Below are 16,055 nucleotides of genomic sequence, written 5' to 3'. Positions count from 1 at the left end.
ATTGATGCCTTTGAGCTGTGGTGCTGGAGAAGAGTATTGAGGGTACCATGGACTGCTAGGAAAACAAACAGATTCATCTTGGAAAGGGTCAAACCGGGAGGCTCCTTGGAGGCAAGGATTCTAAGGCTCCGTCTAACATACTTTGGAGATGTTGCAAGGAGGGACATGTCCTTGGAGAGGGACATCATGCTTGGTAGGGTGGAGGCACAGCACAGGAGGGGAAGGCCCCCTATGAGGTGGATTGATTCAGTGTCTGGGGTAATCAGGATGGGTGTATCAGAGATGGTGTAATTGGCACAGGACAGAGCACAGTTTAGGGCTTTTGTACATAGGGTCGCTATGAGTCGCAAGCGACTCAACGGTACATAACAACAACAACAACAACATGCGTAAACCAGATGATCTAAATCTTTACATGTAAGTGTCACACAGGAGGAATGAATGTATAGTTTCACCTAAAAACATGTTAATAATGTTTATAACTGTGCTATTCATAATATACAAAAATAAGAGGAGACATTAACAACAGCAATATTAATACTAAATCATGATACATTCATATAACAAGTCTTTGAGTAGGACAAATGCTTCAGTGCTTGGCAACTTATTTAAAGGTTGATCAGTGCTTGAAAACTTATTTAAAGGTTGATAATTCAAATATATCCAGACATGCCCTGAAAGGTCATGCCCTGGTGGTCTGATTCTGAAGATCAGTTATTGAAAACCTTATTGAGTATGGTTCAACTCATACTTTGGGTGCATTACTAGAAGAGGCTATTTCTTGGAAAAGGATATCATGCTTGGAAGGGTAGGGGCTCAGAGAAAGAGAAGGGGACCCCAATTGATATGAATTGACACAGTGACTGCAGCAATGGGCTCAAGTGTGTCAGAAAATTGTAAAGATGGCACAGGGTAGAACAGGATTCAGATCTGTTATTTATAGAGTCTCTATGAGTTATACTTGGATTGATAACACCTAACAACAACACTATGGTCATTTTTATATGTTCTATAATTTGCTGTTCGTATCTCTTCCCCATTTTGGAGAGTGGACTAGTTCTTGTTTTCTTGTTTGAGATCTCTCTTGCTCTATCTCTATCATCTCTATCTCTATCTCAACTGAAATATAAATTTCAGTATAATTTCCATTTAAGAACCTTAGGAGTGAAAATACCCAGTAAAATGTCTTAAGGAATATTTTTTCTCTGGTAGAGAAAAATTAAGATTTTGTAAAATTTATTTCTTTTCGTTCAGTGTGCCAAATGTGTTAAATAATTTAATGACTGTTAACAAATGGAATAACACAATAATACAAGATATCTTTGTAAATTATCAACAAACTTGACAAGAATTGCAAAGTAGAGAACATGGCATAAGAAAACGTATTTCCTGAAAAACCTTCCCCCACTCCCTTAAGAGTAGAGACTCTGCAGAGTCCCTTCCCCGCCCCCCCCTTGAGGACTACAGAAATCCATGTGAACATAGATAAGAGGTCTTAATTAAGACCAAAAACAAAATAAAAGGATACATTTACATTCCTTTTATATCATAGTAAGGGAAGTGTTGGAAGGGTAGGTAGAAACCTTACCTGTCTGGTTCTGAAGAGGCAAGGACAGAAGCAGAGTTTACTATTTGATGCAGACCTTATGTTTTTAGGGCAGAGGAAAGATACTAGATGAAACACGTTTCTACCTATTTTCAAGTGGACAACTCACCATTGGCCTCACATAGATGACCTTCCAAGACTTTTCAATACTGTACAAGCAATTTCATATGTAGAAATTTCACTTCAATTCCAACAACAGGTTGTCAGCCACGTTATTGTTGGTTGTCTTTTTGTTTTTTGGGGGTTGCTTTTTTTTTATCTTAATACACATTTCAGTGAGTTCCAATTGCTTTCCATCCAAGGCTTGCTGTTGTTTTGTTTTCTTATTTGAGCCATCTGACAGGAACGTGCTAGTGCCCCTCAGTGTGGCTTTACATTGTAATTTCCTCATAATTGAAATTAAGAAATGAAAAAAAATTGTAAAATGTTGAGCCTTCATGCTTTCTATAAATGGCTTTAAGTCTTTTGTCCTAGAAGTCATTTTTAAAAACAGAACATCTTTGTAAAGAGTTGTACACTTTTTACAAAGGAATGAAATTGATTCTGTAAATCTATATCACAACAGTGCGTGTGGAAGGAAGATAAGACAAGGTTGAGGAAAGGGAGGTATAGCAAATGCAGCGGCCTTGCCCAGGACCTTCTGGCCCCTATCCCATTGACTCTTGAATTCTACCATATTGCAAGACACACTCACCATCTGTTAATATTCAGCACTAACTAATTACAAAATCTGTACCGGATTTGGAGGTGTCAGTACAGTAGTAAGAATGATACACTTCATGTCTCAAGAAAGACTCTGCAAATATTACTTGTTAGTTTCATGTTGTTGTTGTGTACCAATGAGTCAGAACCAACCCATAGCTGACCCTTGGGTGTGTTTTCAGAGGCAGTTATTCCCAAAGGAAGAGATTTCCCATCCTTCTCCAGAGCAGCTGGTGGGTTTGAACTGCGGGACTTTGGGATTTCAGTGCAGCTTCTTGCTAGTAGGCCACCAATGCTCCCTGTTAGTTGCATATGCTGTCTGAATTTATGGCCATATTATTGTTAGATATATCAAGTCAACTACAACACATGGCCATCCTATAAGCATCAGAATGGCATCTGGTACTTTCACAGAGTGGAATATTATACAGCACGCAGGAGCAATGATTTCGTAAATTATTACCTAACTTGGGAGGGACTGGAGAGTATTATGCTGAGTGAACTAACTCAGTCCCACAAGGACAAATATTTTATAAAACCATTATTGTATAATGAATATAAGGATCCAAGGGGGATCCCAAGGGGGATGGGGGAGGGTAGAAGCAGAGTAATGAGGATGTGCTGTGGGAGGGGAGCATTAATCATGAGATTGTACAATTTGATGGAGAGGGTGAGGGAAATTGGAAGAATCTGTTGTCGAAATCAATGTATTTTAATATATAGTCGAGCCCAGTATTACAGTCACTGTATCAATAATGTATGATAAAACAAAGCATACTACATCTTGCTAACTTGTGTCTTGAGAAAGTTCAGTAAAATGAAGAGAAAGCTTAATACTACAATACCAGGTTTGTATTCAGCAATTATGAAGATGGGACTGGGCAATGCTTCGTTCTTTTGTACATGGGATTGCCATGTGTTGGCATTAAATTGACCACAGTTCATAATGATAACAATGGAAGCTAATCATCCTCCTCATGATCAAATTAAATAATACATGTAAATCTGTTGACTAGAGTGTAGCTTACTGTATGTTTTTAATAACTACAGTCATTTTATTGATTATATAAGTAACCACTTTGCCCTACCTATTTTAGTTTTCTAATCCTGCTATCACAGAAATAGCACAAATGGATAACTTTAACAATCAGACATTCATTTTTCTCAGCGTTTATTGTTGTTGTTGTTGTCATTAGGTGCCATCAGGTTGAGCACGACTCATAGCGACCCTATGAAGAGAAGATCTGAACCCAGTCCTGTCCTGCGCCATCCTCACACTTCCTGACATACGAGAGCCCGTGGCAGCAGTCACTGTGTCAGTCCACCTGGATGAGGGTCTTCTTCTCCTTCACCGACCATCCCTCTCCAAGAAATAGCACCTCCTAGAAACATGTCCAAAGTATGAGGCTGTTATTGTTGTTATGTGCTTTCAAGTCAACTATGATTCATAGAGAGTCTATGAACAATGGTTCTGAAACTTTCTCTACCTCAAACCAAACTCACTGTCTCAAACACATCTCACCCCATTGCCACAGATGTTTCATTATGTCAATCCATCTCATTGATGGTTCTCCTCTCTTGCTCTGGCCTTCGACCTTTCCAAACATGATGTCCTTCTCCAAAGACCAGCCTCTCCTGATAACTTGCCCAAAGTATGTGAGGTGGATTTTCACCATCCTTGCTTGCAAGGATCACCCTAGTTTCACTTTCTCCAAGACAGACCTATTTGTTTTCTTGGCTTTTCATTGTATGTTCATTATTCTTCTCCATCACCATAACTCAAAAGCATTAATTCTTCTTAGTCATTGTCCAGCTTTCAGATGCATAACAAGAAATTGAAAAGACCATGACCTGTATCAGGCACACTTTAGTCTTCAGACTGGCACTGTTGCTCTTTAGCACTCCAGAGAGATCCTTTGTAGCAGATCTTCCAAGTGCATCTTGTCTTTTGATTACCTGACTGCTGGTGGCAAGGGTGTGATTGTGGATTTGAGCAAAAGCAAACTATTAACAACTTCAATCCTTTCTTCATCTATCAGGATGCTACCTACTGGCCTGGTGGTGAGGATTTTTGTTTATTATATGTTGAGAGGCAATCAATATTGAAGGCTTCAGTTCTTGATCTTCTGCATCAAGTGCTTCAAGTCTTTCTCACTTTCAGCAAACAAGGCTGTGTCATTTGCATAATGTAGGCTGTTACTGAGTCTCCAATCCTGATGCCACATTCCTCTTTATAAAGTCCACCTTCTCAGATGATCTGTTTAGCATATAGATTAAAAAGGTATGAAGAAAGGATGCATCCTTAATACACTCCTTTCTTGGTTTTGAACTATTCCTTTACTCTGTTTGTAGAATAGCCTCTCAGTCAAGGTATGAGCATGTAAGCATAATCAAGTGTTTCAGGATTCCCATCCACTCAATGTTATCCATAATTTGTCGTGATTCACACGGTCAAATGCCTTTGCATAGTCCATAAAGCACAAATAGACATCCTTCTGGCACTCTCTGCTTTCAGCCGAGATCTATCTTACATTAGCAATGATATCCCTAGTGCCATGGCCTCTTATAAATCTGTCTTGTATTTCTGGCAGTTCTCTATTGATGCACTGTACTAGCTGTTTTGGGATTAAGACAGAGTACGAAAAAGGATTGGCCATCCCCTTCTGAAACAACAGGCCTTAGAAAATACCATGGTTCCAAATGAGATGGTATTTTTTGGCCTTTAAGACTTCATCAATTTTGTTGTAAATATTGGTATATACATGACTTTATGGAAAGAACAGTATCTTTTTCCACTTACGTGTTGTTGCTGTGTAACATAAAGTCAGAACCGACCCATAGCTGGCACTTCAGTGGGTTTTCAGAGGCAGATAATCACATGGGAGGAGGAGATTGCCTATCCTTCCATGGAGCAGTTGGTTACCTTGAACCCCATGCCTTTGGGATTGCAGCACAGCTTTTTGCCACTAGACCACCAGAACTCCCTTCCATTTATGTAGTAGGAAATGGACCCTCCAGTGAGTTTTCTGAAGCTGTAAGCCACATTGGAGGAGACTGCCAATCTTTTCCTCACAGAGCTGGGAAACCTTTGTGTTAGTAGCACAAGTCTTGACTGACTATGCCAGCAAAGTCAATTCCTGGAGAAAGGCATCAGCTTGGAAAAGTGGAAAGTCGATGATAAAGAGGAAGACCCTCAATGAGTTGACACCACACGGTAGCTATAACAGTGGGCTTTAAGCACAGTAGATATTGTGAGCATGGTGCAGGGGCAGAAAGGATTGCTTCTTTGCAGTGCGAGGTTCTTCCAAGTCAGAACTGACAACTAACAACAATATCCCCAGCTGTCGCAATGGAGTCGCAAAATCAAACCCACCAACTCGGACTTACAGCAAAACCTCCTTTGGATTTCCTAGGCTGTAATCTTGGTTAGACTGAGAGAGACGAGCTTTATATTTACAGCCGAGCAACTGGTAGATTCAAACAGCTGACCTTCTGCTAGTAGTCCAACATGCAATTTACTATATCAGAACTGCTTGTCAGATGGCTGACCAGGTTTTAAATCTCTAATGGAGAGCCTTTGTCATCTGTTTCATATATTACAGTGGCGTGTGTTTCTAGGCTTCTGGGAGCTATGCTACCGGTGGGATTTTTGTTGTTTGTATTTTGTTGTTGTTGTTTTTAATAAAATTTCTATTTTATACTGGTTTACTGACAAAGTTCATATGTATTGTTTTTCACACCGGATCTCTACCCTTTCCTTTACCCACCCCTTCATCTACCCATCAAATTGTGTGATCCTATGATTAACCAAACCCCATCCTTGCCCCTCTGTTCCCTTCCCTGCCTTGGATCCGCCTACACATTCTACAATAATGGTTTTATATACTATTTGTCCTTACCGGATTGAGTTAGTTCACTTACAATAATGCTCTCCATTCCCTCCCAAGTTACCTAGTAATTTAAAAAAATTATTGCTCTGTGTGCTGCATAGTATTCCATTGTCTGAATGTACCATTTAAAAAAAAAACCTATAGAAAGAAAATTACAGAACATTTTTGCAAGACCCAATAAAAGACCTAAATAAATGGAAAAATGTTTCTTGCTGGTGTTCTGAATGTTAGGAAGGCACCTACGGTGAACAGATCTTAGCAGAGCATCCAGACTAATATGGAAGAAATATCTAGAAATCCAAGAATTGCTCCTCAAACTAGCCAGTGAAAACTCCATGGATCACAAATGAGCACTGTGTGATACAGTGTTGAGAGACGAGCTCCTTACTTTGGAAGCCAACAAAGGACTCAGGCACTCCTGCAATCCTGAAGATGGCGAAGGACTAGTGTTTTGTTTGACTGAACTTGAGAATACATTAAGTCAGAGCCAACTCAATGACAACTAACAACAGTCAGAGCCAAAATAGAACAAAGACTTTTGAATTTTCAAAGGTGTGATCCAGGCTATAAAACAGAATAAGATGGAATAATAAAAGATTGGTTCATTACCCCAGGAGTGGTGACCAGGGCTGAGCTACTCAAAAGGGACTGTCTACGCTATGACCCAGGTGATCACCATCTGTCCCCAGTACCAGAGTGGCATGTGAGAGCTGAGTCACCACTTGAAGGTCTTCCCAGTGAAGTTAGAACTGAACATCCCCTACACCAAGGAGCTGAGACAATTTCCCCCTCGTTGACATTCAGAGGAATTTTTTTTAATTGATCAGAAGAACTTTTACAGACAGTTGCAAGAACATCACTTGATGATCTGGATTGATATCCGTTTACGTTCTGACATCCTGCATGGCCCATGTAAAGAACTTTTCTTGTATTCTTGGAAGCTTCCATCCCCTTTTTTTTAAAAAAAAAAATTCTACTAGTTTATTTACAAAATTCGAATACATTGTTTCCAAGAACAAATTATTTCTATTCCCCTAATTCCCCCCACCCAACAAGTTGTACAAACCCATGATTAATACCCCCTTCCCCTGCACATCCTCATTTGGAATCTCTTTGATACAGACCAACAAAGGGATGAAGATGATTTAGAAGCAAAACTCTATATTCTTAGCTAAACTGAGCTGAATTAAACCAATCTAAAATTCAAAATTCATCTGCACTTAACCAAGTGGTAAGAGTGGTAAGTGATACTATGTATCATTCTTCCTAAGTGTGTATACACACACACACACACACACACACACAGAAGCAGAAGTGGCATCCACTTCCTAAACAACTTGCCTCCAAAAACACTATGAGCTTTGATAAATGTTGATAGTTGTAGAGGGGTGTCACGCCTTTTGTTCACAGGGTTGCTATGAGTTGTGCTTGACTTGAAGGCAATCAACAACATCTATCTATCTATCTAGTTACTCGCACTGGAGGAGATTGCCTATCCTTCTCTCGCAGAAGAGCTAGTGGTCTTGAACGGCATGCCTCAGAATTTCAGTGCAGCTTCTCGCCACTAGGTCACTAGAGTGTGTGTGTGTGTGTGTGTGTGTGTGTGTGTGTGTGTGTGTGTGTGTGTATTCTTGTCTCTCATTATTATACACACTTACTGAACTTAACACATGTGAAACAAGTAATCTCTTCTACTGATTTGGCTTACTGAGACCTCTGACTCTGTCAGAGGTTATAAATGTAGAAAGAGGTTTGATGCTGTAGGACAGTGTGGCGGGCCTGAGAGAGACAAATGCAAGCCATATCTAGAAGCAGAGTCTTTGAAGTGGTTGGAAAAAAATGTGAACTTGTTTACTACGTTAGTGTACGTTACACTATAGCTACAGGTTAGCACATGAGCATAGTTGATCCAATGTTCACTTTGCTTAGTGTTTTACATAATGTTTTTATTTGTTGTTGTTTTGTACCATCGAGTCACTTGTGACTCATAGTGACCCTATGTACAATAACACGGAACCCTGCTCTATCCTGTGCCAACCTTATTGTCTCTGACACCTACCCTCATTACTCCAGTCAGTGAGTTAATACATCCCATCCAGGGTCTTCCTCTCTTGTGCTATATCCCTCCACACACCCAAAAATGATTTCCCTCTCTAAGGACTGGTCCCTCCTTGCAACATGTCCAAAATATGTCAGATGAAGCCTTAGAATCTTTGCCTCCAAAGAGCAGCCTGGTTTCACCCTCTCTAGGAAAACCTGTTTATTCTCCTAGCAATCCATTGTATAGTCAATACTCTTATCCAGCATCATAGTTCAAAGTCAATCAATTCTCTTTCTGTCATCCCTAGTCATTGTCCTTTCTGATGCATAGCAAAGTAATTGTGAAGACTATGGCCTCAATCAGGTGCATCTTGGTCTCCAGACTGATATCGTTGTTCTTTAGTACTTTGGAAAAGTCCCTGAAAGCAGACATTGCCAATGCAATTCATCTTTTGATTTCCTGGTTGCTGGTATTAAGAGTGTTGACTGTGGAGCCAAGAAAACTAAAGCTGTTAACAATTTCAATTTCTTCATCATCTATCATGATGTTACCAATTGACCCAGTGGTGAGGATCTTTGTTTACTTGATGTTGAACTTTGATCCATATTTAAGGCTTTATTCTTGACCATCTGCAGCAAGCGCTTCAGGTCCTCCTTAGTTTTAGCAAGCAGGCTTGTGTCATCTACATAATGCAGGTTGTTAATGAGTCTTTCTCCAATTCTAATGTCACATTCCTCCTCATAGAGCCCAGCCTCCTGGATGATCTATTACACATAAAGATTGAAAAGTGTGAAGATAGGACACATTCCTAGCATACACCCTTCCTGATTTTAAACCATGCAGTGTTTCCCTGCTCTATTCTGACAACTGCTTCCTGGTCCAAGCATAGGTTTTGCATAAGCACAATCAAATGTCCTGGAATTCTACTTCTCAGAGTCAGCCACAGTTTGTTGAGATCCACAAAGTCAAATACCTTTGTATAGCCAATGAAACAAAGATACACTTTCCTCTAGTACGCTCTGCTTTTAGCAAAGATCCACCTAACATTAGCTATAATATCCTTAGTATCACAGCTTCTTCCTAACCCAGCCTGCATATCTGACAGCTTTCTGTTAATGTGCTGTTCCAGTCATTTCTGCAGAATCTTGCTTGCATGTGATATTAATAATATTATTTGAGAATTTCCATACTCTATAGGGCCACTTTTCTTTGGAATGATAAATTGATCTCTTCCAGTCAGTTGGCTAGGTGATTGTTTGCCAGATTTCTTGGCCTAACTTGGTGAGAACATCCAGGGCAGCATCTGTTTGTTGAAATATGTCAATTGGTATGCCATAAATTCCTGGGGCCTTGTTTTTTGCCAATTCTTTCAAAGCAGCTTGAAATATTTCCTACATCACCATAGGCTCTTACTCATATGTTGTTTCATGAAATTCTTCTGGTTCAGACAATTCCTTTTGGTACAGTGACTCTGTATACTTTTTCCATCTTCTGCTAATGCTTCCTGTTTCATTTAATATTCTGCCCAAAGCATCCTTAAGTATTGTAACTTGAGGCTTAAATTTGTTTTTCAGTTTCTTCAGCTTAAGAAATGCTGAGTGGGTTTGGCCCTTTTGTTTTTCTGACTCCAGCTCTTTGCACAGTAGTTATTAACTCCAAGTTTGCAGTTCAGATATGTGGGCCATGCTATACAGCTTGCTTGCTTATCAGACTTTGAGTAAGTTATTGTCTATCCTTCAATTCTTCATGTGTGCAATGGAGATGGTAAAGTTTCTATAGCATAAAATTGCTTTGAAATTAAATGATGCCTAAAAAGTGCCACAGAGTCGGAACTCACCCTTAGCTGACCCTCCGGCATGTTTTCAGAAGTGGTTAATCACACAAAAGAAGATTGCCATTCCTTCTCTTGCAGAGCAGCTGGTGGCCTCTAACCAACCGCATGCCTTTTGGGATTGCAGCTCAGCTCCTTGCCACTAGGCCACAAGAGTGTGTGTGTGTGTGTGTGTGTGTGTGTGTGTGTATACATGACCCCATGAACCAAAGGCTAAAGGCCTAAAGCCCCTCTACAACTATCGACATTTATCATAGAGTTTCCGGAGGCATGTTGTTTAGGAAGTGGATGCCAGTATGCTATTTTTGTTCACAATGTTCAAAATATAACCTGTGAAACAGAACAAACATATTGTACGATGTTCATTTAATGTCCAGACCACACAACATCTTGTATGAAGCCATGGGTGGCTGGGTTATAAGGCTGCTTTCTCTGCAATCACATCTATATCCATGGCCACAATGCTGTAGGAAGGGACAGGACAAAGGAATGTTTGCTCCTTACCTGTGGAACTTGTGCCCAGCACTCATGGCTGGGCTGGAGCTGAGGTCAGAATGAGCTCCTGAGCTGAGAGATGCCCCATCCTTACACATTGCCCCATCTCTGCACAGATGTTGAGGTCAGGGACCCCAGGTGTGCACATCTTGAGGAAGATGGTGGTTGTAGATGAGGATTCCCAGGGGTTCCTTCTTGCCGCAGGGACACCTCCCAGAACTCACCTTGATCAGAAGGTCCTGCTTCATATACATAATCATCAACACAACACCCACATCCCAGCCTTGAGTTACTCTCTTAGCCGTGGTCAGAGAAGGAGATCTCAGACTTGGACCCCAAAGACTCTTAGGAAGTCAAGATTGGAAGTAACGCTCCTGGTCCAGCTCTTAGTTAGCAGCTGAGGAAGGTGCTACCATCTCCTCAGCCTGAATGAGAGGTGATAAGGGCACAGAGGTGCTCCTGCTGAGTGTCCTACCTGGAGCCCCAAGTGTGGGGATAGCTTTGAATAAGAGGACCGTTTGAAGTGACCTAACCCCAGGGAGCTGGACACCGAACATAGAACAGGCCCTCAGGGAGCCTGGGGTCCTGTGGGGGCTCTTAGCTAACTGAACTGGGCTTCAGGACTTGAGAGGGCAGTACATGGGGTGGGAAATGCCCTGTTGTGAGACGGAGAGCAAAGCTTCAAGCTCAATACCCTGTTGCTGAAGCCCTAGCATCTCCACAAAGGGCGACCAGTGCTTCCCCTGCTGGGCTGGCTTCATCCAGCATCACTGCATCCAAAGTGTGAGCAGGCTTGGGAGTGTGGCCAGCGCAGCAAGCTGTTAGTCCCATCTTGAGATTTAGGCAGCACCTGAGCGCCTACAAAGGAAGAGAATGTGTCCAGGCCTTCCTCCCACCTCCACCAGTGAGATCTGCGCTCACCCACACAAGTAAGAACCTTTATGAGAGCCGCCAGCGACAAAGCCTTCAGCAGCGCCATCAGACACGCCCGGAAGAGAGGCCTTTCCTCTGCAGCACCGCGTCACTTCAGCCTGTAGATGGCTCCTGGTGAAGAGGTCCTGCTCACCCACCTTCTGGAGCAACTGTCCAACTCTGCAATGCAAACCCACACCCAAACCCACTACACTGGCCGTAAATCTTTACAGTGTGACTACCTCATCTGGATCTCAAGGAGTTCTTAATTAGCAACTCAACAGGCAATACACAAGCCACCAGCCTACTTTTCTGCATATTGTGTCCCTAATGAATCTTTTCTGGCTGTTGGGAGGAGGGGGGAGGAGTGGAAGGAAACCTTATGGAACTGAGGAAACGAAGCATATGCCATCAGATGCTGCTCCAGTGGATGTTTTTACCTGTAGTTAGTACGCGAACACCAGCTGTTATTAAACCATCACATATGTATCAAAATCGAACTTCTCCGATTTTTTTTTCTTTCCCTCAGAAGGAGAAGCCTTTTGAGGTACCTTTGGGTAAATTCAAACCTCTAACATTTTGGTTAACAGTGGAGCATATTAACCGTTAATACCACCCTAGGACTTAACTAATACACCAGGCTTCCTAGTTTAGCTAATTAAGCCACACAACAGCGCTCCAAACCCAAACCATCACCATTCCTTCCATTGAATCTGTGTGTTTACTTGCTAGAAAGCAGAACTGCCAGACACTGGATTCTGTGAGTTCTTTTTACCTGCTCCGGTATGTAACAAGACTGGGCGAGGTGCTGTTAATCAGTCTCCAAGTGGCTGGCTGGGCTTTTTAGGAGCATAGCAACTCAGGGCCAGGCTGGAGAGCTCTTCCCAGGAGGAGTGATCACCATCCTACAGCCACCACCATCTCGCAGAGCCTACAAGACGAGATGAAATCGGCCACTGAACACTCTGGCATTTCCCTGGGAAGATATCAGTGACCTGAGGCTGAGAGTGAGCTTCTGGAAGGAGGCAGATGCAGAAGTAGCTCGAGTGGTTTCAGGCTCATTAACACCATCTGCTCTGGGCACCTAGGTTTGGTCAGCTGAAGAGGATTCCTAGGTTATGGACACTGTGGGGACCTTTCAGGAAGTTATTGTCCTGATGTTTAGCATTCACTGCTCTGTGGAAAGAACTTCCATAATGTGATGCCCAATATCATATGTGATCAACAGTAGACATGTGATGACTTGCGAGTGTGCACTGGTGACCTAGTGGTAAGAAGTTGTACTGCCAACCTAAAGGCACATGGTTCTAATCCATCAGCTGCTCCACTGGAGAAAGTTGGACAATCTCCTTATGTGCCATTACAGCCTCTAAAAACCTGCCGGAGAGTCAGCTATGAGTTAGTTCCAGTTGTGACTCGACAGCAGAACAACAAGTTTAGAGTGTACGGATCCCTTCCCCATCAAAGCTCTAATTATCTTCCAGTCTCTGCCATCCAACCATTGAGCTTACTCCTTTCTATCCTGTACTTCCAATAACACTTGCACTCAGTTTGAGTGAAAGTCTAAAACTGGGGACATAGTTCCCCCAAGAGCACAATTAAATAAGCTTTGTCAGAAATTTCTTACCTAGGAGTAGCAGACTTCTAACATTTTTTTTCTCCTAAGAGAACATCCTCTCTTTTATATTTTTTCTCATTTGTTCATTCAGTCAATCATTTCTGCAGCTTCTTGCAGCTGGGCCTCATAGTAAGTGTTGGGAACACAGTCTTAGACAAGACAGACAAGGATTCTGTCATCATATGGGTAATATTTTAGAGCAAGGAGAGAAACATGCAAATGTATAATGAATTCAGCTGGGAGAGCGGTACTGGAGATGAACAGATTCTCTAACCACCTTGGTTTCATGCTTGACAACTTCACTTGCTAGCTGGGTGAATGACTTCATCGATGGGAGCAGGTCCTGATGTGTAAAACAGAGATTCAAACAGCATGTCTCATCTATGTGAGTCTCACTTGAGCTGAGACTTAAATGTTAACATTAAGGAAGTCCTAGGAAGATTTTGGAGAGGAATACCTCATCCAGAGGGTAAAGCAGGTACAAATGTCTTGTCATGGTAATGAGCTTTCACAGCATTAGTTACCAAAGGAGGGGCCGTGTGGCTTCTCTGCTGAGAGGAAAAATGTAACAGATACAGGATTAAATAGATTGCATGACTTTATGGTCTCTGATGAGAACTCTGGAGGTCATTTTTATTAGACTGTAATCTTTTCACCTCAACTACTCATCCGCTTCTATTTCTTTAAAAAAGAAAAATCTAGGAAAATCCTGATTATGTTTAAAACTCAGGTCTGGTATCATTCTGTCTATAAAATCCTAATCCTTACACCCACCAGCAGAATAAGTACCCCCTCCGGAGCACTCTGATTATATCATTCATGTATAATCTATCACTTGAGTTGTTGTATGCACATTTATTTTCTAGTATTAAGTGTAAGTGCTTTATGTAAAAAAGTGAGTCCCATTCATTTTAGAATCGCCTAGCAAAGTTCATGGCACAAAAGCACAAGTGTTATTTTTTTTTTAAAAAAAGATTGGCTCAGTGAATAAATGAAAGATCAAATGATATTAGCTTATATCTTCTATTCAGATCTGCTAATTGAAAATCTGGGCCCACATCTAATTGTTGCCTAGATCGATTTCACTGGGAGAAGAGGAAGCCCCTGAAAGCAACAAGAAAGGTGACAAGCCAAGAAGACAAAGAGGTGGGATGAAACTTAGGTGGAAAGCCACTTTTGTCATCCTCAGTTATCATCCGAGCTAGTATTTTATGAATTTGGAGAAATTACTTGGCAGAAACTATTCAACAAAACTCACGATGCTCCCCTTACCACTGTTGTTAGGGGTCATTGCATCAACTGCGATGTACAGTGACCCTCTGAACAACAGGCTGGAACCTTGTCCTATCCTGCCCCATCCTTACAATCTCTACCTTGCTCCAGACCATTGTCGCAGTCACTGTGTCAGTCCTTCTCACTGAGTGTCTTCCTTGCTTTCCCTCACCCTCTGTGATGTCTTTTCCAAGGAGTGGTGCCTCTAGACAGCCCACCCACAGCATGTGAGACAAGTTTCACCATCCTTGCCTCTAAGGAACACCTTGCTTGCAATCTGGTGGGTGGTTCGAACTTCCCTCAGAAGTGATTCTTTGAAAGAGAGGTCTGGTGGTTTAATTCTAAAAAATCTTGTGAAGTTCTACATTGATGCACAGGGGTATCATCCATCGAAACCAACTTGACAGCAGCTGGTTTTGTGTATTGAGCACCTACTGTATGTCAAACACAGAGCTGATGCTTTGTCTGGATAGTAAACAGGGTGGCAGCATCTTGCCCTCCTCCTGACCTTTCTGGGTTCCCTTTCTTGTTGCAGGAAAAAAAAAAAGAGACAATGGCTCCTGAAATAAGAGTTGAAGTTGTCTTCCAACTGGTAATTTCTTTTTTTCCGTCACATTGTGCAAACTCTAAGTGAAAATCTTTCCTAGGTATAAGAAGTCATAATGAAAGCATAAAAGGAATAGCGCTGGAAGACTAGCAACCTGGGCTCAAGTCTTGGCTGTGATGTGGATGAACCATGTGCCCTGAGGCAGGGCCTGTAACATCTCCAGTCCTTTTTCTCTCCCTCTGTAAGATGCACATATCATCCTTTCCAAGATACTTGGGCTCTGGGCAGCACCTTTCAAAGTGATACCTCAGCTAATATCCAGGCCTCAAGTGCTGTGGCATTTGATACAGCCAGCAGATGCCACACCTGCCAGCCTGTTACAACACCTCCAGGGAAGATGCTTTAAAGATTTTAACTAAAAACAGGTCTTTTTCATTTCCCTGATGAAAAGACTGACTTTAAAGCTACAAAGGGAGAGCTATGTGAAATTTGATGGTATTGAGAACATCAAAGGCTGTTGAGTTGGTGTTTGAAACAATCTCTCGGGTCAAATCTAATTTTATCTGAGCTGATGTTTCCAAACTCTGTAATTGCTCCCAGCATAAGTACCAATTTCCTGTTACAAGGCTGTAAGTGCAACGGCCACAGGGACCTCCAGCAGAGGGTCCAGCAGATGGCCTTCGTCCTTGTGGCTTGGATACTGGGACATCACGCTGGATGTAAGTTTTGGGAGCTGTAGGCTGCATTAGAGTCAGGATTCCTGGGCTCAAATCTTGCTCTACTTGGGTCTCATATAATCTTTTCCCTTTTTGTCCTTGAAAGTTCTTTGCTTTTGCTTCCAGAGGCTTACTGGTAGAATAAGGTTGGGATTTGAAGGTCTAAGGGAAATGTAAGGTTGAAAGATAGAAGCACAATATGGCACAGTAATTCCACACACAACCATTTTTCTCATTTGGGAAAAAAACATCCATTCTGTTATGGTTGATTTCATATATCAATTTAGCAAAACTATGGTTCCCAATGTTTTAACCACTGCTGTTTTGTAATGTAACATAATATAATGAATGTAACAATGTAATATAACATAATGACCTTCCAAGATGAGCTCTAATGTAATGCAATCAATCAATTGAAAAGGGGG

General features: G+C 41.7%; 1 protein-coding gene across 1 annotated transcript in view; it reads right to left on the bottom strand.

Moving 5' to 3' along the window:
• Nucleotides 1-10,819, bottom strand: part of LOC102847007 (protein shisa-6 homolog) — a 631,671-nt gene extending 620,852 nt beyond the window's left edge. Inside the window, exon 1 of the mRNA XM_006898582.1 lies at nt 10,790-10,819. Coding sequence (XP_006898644.1) covers nt 10,790-10,819 — 30 coding nt within the window. The remainder of the gene's footprint in view (nt 1-10,789) is intronic.
• Nucleotides 10,820-16,055: the final 5,236 nt, after the last annotated feature.

This window comes from Elephantulus edwardii, unplaced genomic scaffold (assembly GCF_000299155.1).
Source record: "Elephantulus edwardii isolate Elephantulus edwardi_28Jun2011 unplaced genomic scaffold, EleEdw1.0 scaffold00233, whole genome shotgun sequence".
NCBI classification, from domain to species: Eukaryota; Metazoa; Chordata; class Mammalia; order Macroscelidea; family Macroscelididae; genus Elephantulus; species Elephantulus edwardii.
The sequence above is the reverse complement of the archived record's forward strand: the minus strand, read 5'-3'. Positions and strand labels throughout refer to the sequence as shown.